This window comes from Habropoda laboriosa, unplaced genomic scaffold (genome assembly GCF_001263275.1).
Source record: "Habropoda laboriosa isolate 0110345459 unplaced genomic scaffold, ASM126327v1 scaffold57, whole genome shotgun sequence".
NCBI lineage: Eukaryota > Metazoa > Arthropoda > Insecta > Hymenoptera > Apidae > Habropoda > Habropoda laboriosa.
Window position 1 is genome coordinate 2,044,322 of NW_017100229.1, and position 8,003 is coordinate 2,052,324.

Consider the following 8,003-nt stretch of genomic DNA (forward strand, 5'->3'; position numbering starts at 1 on the left):
ACCAACGGAATACGTACCACGGTTGTCGGAGGTGTGTCCGTTTCGTAACGAACCAGAGTAGATACGTAGAATTTCCTGAGAAATAAACCGGAGGATTTTTACAGGGACAAACGCGCGTTAATCGTCCAGTTACTGCGAGATTATTCAGATTCTGCGAGGATTAAGTTCTCTCTGGGTCCCTTGTGCCGGCTTTTCCGGATGAAATCCACGAACGTGCCAAATCCGGAAGACCGGACCTCGTATATCGGAGAACCGGCGTGAAACTACACCGTTCTCGCTGGGAAATATAAAGGTCCGGAGAAGGTTGGTCGTAAATCAAACGCATCCATATTAGCGTTCGTTTAATAAATGACCGTAGCGCAGGGTGGAAAAAGGCCGGAGGAACACTGGTTCGTTCGCTTGTATTTCTAGAGACACGCTATAAATGATCCACGTGAAAAATCAGTTATCGCGGATGTTGCTCGTTAGCACGAAACATCGTCGGAATATTCCACGTCGCGTCGATATATAACACATATGTAGGTTTCGGTCGCTTATTTTTTTTTTTTTTTGCTTTCATGCTACGCCAAACTCACCGTGGACGATCGTAAAAACGAGAAAAAAAAACAAAAACATTTCGACACGGTACAGCTCTAGGAGTTAACGCGGAAAAAAAATTCGCGAATTTCCTATTCAGTTGTATGCATAGATAAAACAGCAGGATGTAACAGAGTGTCGAAAGTTCCACGAAGGGTACAAAAAAAAAAAAAGGAACGGCCACTGAATAGTAAAGTAGCTGTCGGGGGGCGGCGAGAAAAGTCGTTTGAAACTCGTAAAATGATTTCCAGTCTAAGTTTGATACAATTTGCATGTGCAATATATTTCACCGACGCCCTACCACCCTTTATTTCAAGCACAATACCAGTCAGCCCACCACCCCCGTTCTCTTCTACACCTTGACTTCCGCTTTCAGACTGAATCTGCCTCCGCCGGTCTCCGCAACGACCGATTTTCCGACGATTAAGTACATTACACGTAATGACGGAGCAAGGGTTCAAAGGGTACTCTGCACTGTTCTCGAACCAGTGGCCACAATCGGCAAAGCGGTTCTCGCGGAATTCACTACTCCATCTCGCAGAACTAACCGACAATTAACAGCGTAGCGCGGGTGTCCCGTTTAAAAATCAATGGAGACAGAATCGCTGTTCCGTTCGTGTAACGCGATCGAAGGAAAGATCGAAAACACGTTCGTAGACGTTCCCTAAATTCGTAGAGAATAACGCACAACTGGCAAGTCGCGCGAGTGCTATATAGGCATAGAATTGCGACACAGAAACTTTTTCTTACCAAGTTACACGCGTCGGGACCTCCGCATCGCGCATCATTGCCCTTCCAATGGTGGTTGGATCACCTATCGTACGACGACAACATATTCCTCGCGAGCAGCGGACGCGAGAATTGTATATGTATACCAAGGACAATATTCACTGTTAACGTCGACGACACCGTTTCGGTCACGCGAGAGAATCCTAGAAAAACATTAACGCGTACGTCGCGTAGATGGAAAAATACCGGTTACACCGGGTGTCTCGGGGGCGAGTGCGTAAGTCAGAGAGACGAGACACCGGAGAAAACGCGGATAAAACGACCTCTTGACACACCTCTGTGCCAGCGACGGCAGAGTTGATGCGGACCGCGGAAGGGAGGCTGCGAAACTGAGATGAAACCACGGCGCAACCCCGGTGCGCGCGCGCACCAAAACCACCCCCGGAATACACGGAAGCAGCCCGGCCAACCGACACACCACCCCTCGTCCCTTCCTACTTACTTCTCTCCAGGACCACCGTCGACGAGGACGACGATGCTCCCGCTTCCATTTTTCCTCTCTCTCTCCTTTGTCCTCCCGCTTGCTTCCTCTCTGTCCTCTTCCTGGTGTACGACCGCCAAACATTCTCTCAACGAATCGAAACCTCGCTGTTTACCGGCATTATTAATCAATGCTTCACCCTCTCACCTCTGTATCATACATCATTTCTACCTCTTATCCTCGTGTTTCTTCGCTGGAATCAGAGAAGAGGGTTAATTAGGAGAATTAATGGAACACGGTCGTTTCGATCGTTACAAGGTTAAGGTTAAATCGCTAAACATTCCGATTGCTGTTTTATCGTTTGTCGTACAGACCAACAATTACCTGTGATCAGTCTTCAACAGGATAATACCGTCTTCGTAACACCCACGTTGATTAATCTTGGTTGGTAACGGGGAGGGACGATAATTACGCAGATCCACAACGAGGACACCGTTATGACTGAGGACGCTGTGTACCTCGAACACACGTACGACGACACACGAAGAACTCGAAGATCTTGATCTCGAACGTATGTGCGAGGACACACGAAAAGGCTCGAAGTTCTTCAAGCTGATGAATTTCGACGATCGGAGATCTTTCGAGTGAAAAGAGAATGACTGGTCGATACGGCGCACAACAATTGCTCATTTCTACTACTTTAATTGGCAATTACCAGAGCTGTTGGCAAACCCAGGCCTTTTTTAAATTCGGTTAATCGAATCGTGCGTTTGTAGAGAGGCTCTGTCTACTTCCAATTACCCCCCTCGATCCTCACACTGCCGCCGAATTCGCGTTAAATCGCGGTTCGACCGATGCCAAACCTACATCGTTTCGAGAGGGCGATCAGAAAATTCTGGCCAAGTGGTTCGCTATAGGGTGGGCGAAATTTAGTAACTGTGATTTCGCTGGCGTGTAAACTATAGAAATTTATCGACTCGACGAGACGAATTAACGTACGATGACTCTCGATGTAGAATTACCGAACTTGACCCAGTATTCTCGTCCTTATTCCGAAATTAATTCAGAGTATCGTCCCCCTATATCCACCCTTTCTTTTTTCTCTTAATTACTCGAGTTTCCCTTTCACTTTCCTCGAAAATTCGCAAGGAAAATGATGAAAGAACATTTCATTTTATATTCGGATCGTTCGTAAAGGTCCGCCGCACAATCAAATAATCCTCCGCGATAAAGAAGCGTAACATCTTTTCGCAATTTAAGGCGCGCGGAACTTTGTACGTTAGATGGAAACCGAGGAAGAGACGTGGTGTACACAAGAAGGCTTCTCCTCGAGGAAACCTCACGGTAACCGTGCGCCTCGGGATCCTTAATAAAAATGTACGGTCACGAAGTAGCCGTAGGTGGTAAAGATTGATGAGACTGGAGAAAGGAGGAACGGGGTGGTTGCCGAGGCATTTTACTTTCGTCGAATTTGCCAAAAATCAGTCGACGTTAACCCGCGGCTCGCCAGAATTCCAAGCAGCCTGTGGTTCCCATTAATTAACGGGAGAGGAGGTGGGAAGGGTCAGAACAGAGGGTTGGGCGAGGGCTGAACGTAATCGTTGCTTTCAGGCGTAGATTAAAATTTAAGGCAGCGCTCCACGTTCTCGTATACCTCTGTCAAGTTTTACGAGGGCTCCTCTGTAATCATTATATGTATACTTACGAGTCAACGAGAGCACTTTCGAAGCGTGAAGTTGCCCGTTGTCTGCAGAAGAATGAAGTTTCCATCGAGTTTCATCGACCGGTTGAACAAGTTCAATTCCCGCTAAATATCTTCCAAGGGAAACATTTATTTGGCAGTTCCGAAAGCTCGCGAAGTCGTGTCTCGAGTCGTTCACAGGAGCGCCCGTCGAGGGCTCGAAAATGTCGGCCAAGTGTCGGAATCGATCAGCGTGTATCTTGAACTTGTCGTATCCGCCGTGAAAATATTCGTATCTTGCTTAACTACAGGTTGTGTCTCGAGAAATAGAACAGCTAAGTATCTCTAAGTGTGTTGTTTAAAGTTTATCGGTGTGTTTTTACGTGGTACCGTATAGTATATCTCTGACGTGAGAAAGGAGGTCAATGACACAATGGTACCGTGATCTTCAAACGACCTTGGACCGAGAAATTTTGTTTATCGCAACTCTTACAGTACCGGTCCGCGGTATAAAGGTATTTTTCCAGACAATTTCCACCGAGGAGCTCTGGTCCGAGATAAAAAATTCATTCGCCTGGAAGGCAGCTAGAGGAGCCGAGGCTCCGGTCTGGAATCATTCTCGCGACGCGACGTCTCTACGCAGTTCCTTCCAATACTTTCGTCTGTTTCCAAGGATCCTGACAGGGCGTTTCCGTAATTACACAGCCTCCTATTCAGAGTCGCCTCGAGCGTGTCCCAAGATGGCAATCCGTCTCCATTCTTCGACTCGGAGTCGTCCAACTTCCGCCTGGCGTCCAGCGTGCTCCACGTCGGTGACTCCTCCCGGCTGATCATCTCGTCGAATTTATTTTTCTCGATATTACGATCCACGCGCAGGCTGGCCCGAGCCGGGGAACTTCCTGAAATTGAAAAATCGATCGACGTATTGTTTGCACACCGTTACCCCGGCGGGGAGGGGCGGAGGAAGCTTCGTTGGCGAAAAAATGAATCGTGTGCTCCGGGTAGATTGTTGGCCACGCTTTCGTATTAAACGATCGAGCGCCTCGAATCGAGGTAAGGGCAAACAAAGGAGGGGGGAGAGAGAGAGAACGTGAACCGGAATAAAATAATTGACTTAAAGAAGAAACGACGGGATAAAAGTAACAGGGGTTAACTTTCGATCGATTCCCAACTTGGTTGTATAAATAAAATAAGATAACCTTTAATGGCTTCCCATATGGGTGTACGATATTTCCTAAGAGTGATCGTTCCAGCTATGGAGTCGATGGAGGAACTCCAGGAAGAGACAGAGTGTGAATCCCAGATACAAGGACGTTGCCTCATCAATGCATTTCTTCGCAGAGTATCGTGCATTTCCTGCATTTCCCTTTCAAGCTGCTTCTGATGTTCCGCGATGATGCGTCTCTCGCGAACTCCAGGTGATAATCTCGGGGATGAATCCAGGAGTTCTGACTCTGGTCTGGGAAAGACAAAGGGGAGAATCCATTATGCATCGAGAGCCAACCGAGGTGCAACCGTGCCCATTAACTACTCCTTAAAGCTGAGAATCTTCGTAGAGACGGAACCGTACCTCGGCCTGTAGATTTCTCTCGGTGAATTCGGCGAGTCTACGCAGATGGCTTTCCTACAGCGACGAGACGATTCTCTAGCTACCCGTTGCACCATATCCAACATAACTACTTGCTCGTCTCGCGGTAAAATAGCCGCAACTTCTTGTAGAACCTAGTACGAGAAACTGTCCTTGGTTGGTAGCTCGCTTCCTTTGTCTTCTAATAAAAAGTAAGGGTTAAAGGGAAGAAGGATAGATAAAAGGAGAGAGAAGCTACGCCATATTTTCTGAAAGGGTATATTCACGACGCGAAGTCTACCAAAGTTGTTAAATAAAAAGAATATTCCTCCCGTAAATCTTCCGGTAACTCGACGACGCCCAAGTCACCGTTTATTCGATGGGACGAACGAGAGAGGAAAGCAGGATGGCGTCACCGTAGACAAGAGGTTCGGCGGCAGCTAGGATTAAACTTAGTTTCGAAGCGCAAAACGCATTTTCCATAAGCATAAGGGGGTGTCGTCGGGCCTGGTGAATCGGGCTGTCGCTCTTTAAGTAGAAAGTTAGTTGGCACATAGAGGACGGAGACGAGGAGCAAGAGCCAAGAGGCGCGCGGCGGCGAGGCTGCTCCACGAAAGTAAATACGTGTCCACTTTTTCCCTTTTTATTCGCTTTCGATGGTGGCTCTGGAGATACGTACGTCCAGTAGCGCCAGGAACACGACCTAGTCGTCTTTTTGTTCCTCCTTTTCGACGACAGTTTCGTACATCGCAGCGATTCCACGAGAAATCACTGGGAAACGCGAAGAATCGCTGACTCCCTGGACCTAATCATATCGGGAGAAAAAGGGAGAGAGAGAGCACAGCACAGATTGATTGCCACGGCAAACAGAGGGAGAATTTTACAGACAGAATTCCAACAGAAGTTCTGTTGGAATGACGAGCGCTTTATCGGACCTTGGTCATCGCCAGGAATATATCGAACAAGGTGAGTTGAGAAGAGAGAATTGTTTCAGTAGGATGGATTACTTTCAGAAACAAAACCGTGTTTGAGATTTCGCGTCGTCGAAGAGCTACCGCGTTCCCAAAAGTCTTCACACCGCGGCGGAAGTACGCGCAGCCGGAAATTAGCTGAGACAGAAGCGGCTACCTCCCCCGAGGTGTTGCTGCGCGCCGTTGCGAATAAACAAAGCGAAAAATACCGTGACGCCCTTTCGTCTCTGCTCTTCCCTTATTCGCTTAGAAAAGTCTATCGATTCAGCGATATGAACTTTTCTCCACTCGCCTATCCATTCGAGAAAGTGGAGGAAATATCGAACGATTGGGTGTCGAAATGAAATTATTACCGAGATAAAAAGATAAAAGGGATGTTTCTTCGGGAGAGGCTATCGCTTGGATAAAAGGCAGAAAGTTCGAAAAGCTTTGAGGACGTTAGGTTTCACCGTCTCGCGGGAGATGCGAACGCAAAAAAGAATCGAGCGTCGTTTACTCTGCTACGACTACAATGGGGCGGTCGAACATCGATGGCTCGAAACGATGGGAACGTTAATCGGAGCTTCTACAAGAGAATTCTACTCTAACTGCACCGTTGATCTTACACGAAAGTCTCGTTCGATCTTGCAAATCTGAACGTTCCTGAACACCAGAAATTCTTCCTATCTCTTATTAGCAGTATTTTTTAGTCGCGAGAAAGAATTCATCTCGAATGTTCTCATCATACTTACAAATTTAAGTCTTATTCATCCCCGCCCGATCTTCTCCCCCTTTTAAACATACCACCAAGTCCTTCGCTCTTCAACACTTTGCATAATTTTACGTAAATTTTATTTCCCTACTTATTCACTTTGTACTTTTTCATTGCTTTCGTTGCTTTTTGCGATAAGGTTGTATTATTATTTTATTCCCCCGAAAAGAAGTGTTTCTCTTTTGCAGAAATTCTCTGGCTCGGAAGAAAAAAAGTAATTTTTATCAGAGGTATCGTTTTGTACGATCGAAGGAAGCAGAAGGATACCCGATTGGACTGATGTTACTTCATCCGAGGAAAAGAGGATCGAAGTGTTTGGCGGTGAATGGCGTTAGCCGGAGAAAATAGGATCCCAGGATGTCTGTCGAAGAATTTCGTCGTGGCTGGTTGAGGAATATCGACCAACCTGGGGATTGGCAAACCTGTCCACCCTTCTCGCGAGAACTCGCTGACACCTATTAGGTCTGGTTTAACTCGATCCTTCGGCTCCCGCGAATGCTGATACGTTTAAGGTCCTCCGGAGACTCGGTAACCTTTAGAAGGGTCCCTTTGATCCAGCAGTGGAAATCTCGGTGTGGAAGGAAACGATATTCCTAACGGGAGCGTAAAAAAGTTTCGCTGCTCGTAAGTGCTGGATCGTGTCCTGTCGTTTGCATGACTCTCGTTCATCCGTTTCCAACAAGAAGAGAGCAGCCCTCTATCTAATTATCCCACGGGTTACTCGAAAGGTCCCGGCGGGATCTTTCGGGAAAATTAGACTGTCGAAGCCCGTATTAAATTGCCAACTTGATGGATTGATATATCACGAAGAAGCTCGGCTTCCAAATTACGCTTCAATCTTCGATCAAAATTTCTTATCGGAAACGTCTATACACCTTTTTTTTTCATTTTCTCCTCCTCTGCTCTTTCGTTAGCGATATTTTTATTACGATCTTCCTGTTCGCGCCATCGAGGGAAACAGGAAGCTAGCGATGGGATTGCGATACTCTCGGAACATTTTTCGATGCAATCTTTTGCAATATCTCAGTGCGATCGTAGGTAAGAGATACTGTTATTCTTACGTTTGAGAAATTATACAGTAAAATAAAATTTGCGATTAAGAAACGATACCATTGGGTGTGAAGAAAGGTTAGATTTACATAGTATCAACTCCAATACCATTATGAAACGGATACCATTGGTATTGGTAAAATAAAGTAATTGCAAGATCGTAAAGGTGCACGTATCATCGACGACATCGTTTGCGA

At 46.6% G+C, this 8,003-nt stretch overlaps 1 protein-coding gene across 1 annotated transcript in view; it reads right to left on the bottom strand.

Annotated features, from left to right (window-relative positions):
- Nucleotides 1–4,052: 4,052 nt before the first annotated feature.
- LOC108571224 overlaps nucleotides 4,053–8,003 on the bottom strand; it is a 13,149-nt gene continuing 9,198 nt past the window's right edge. Inside the window, exons 12-14 of the mRNA XM_017933223.1 lie at nucleotides 5,038–5,189; nucleotides 4,667–4,926; nucleotides 4,053–4,366 (exon numbers count right to left, since the gene is read on the bottom strand). Of these exons, the coding sequence (XP_017788712.1) occupies nucleotides 4,053–4,366; nucleotides 4,667–4,926; nucleotides 5,038–5,189 (726 nt within the window). The remainder of the gene's footprint in view (nucleotides 4,367–4,666; nucleotides 4,927–5,037; nucleotides 5,190–8,003) is intronic.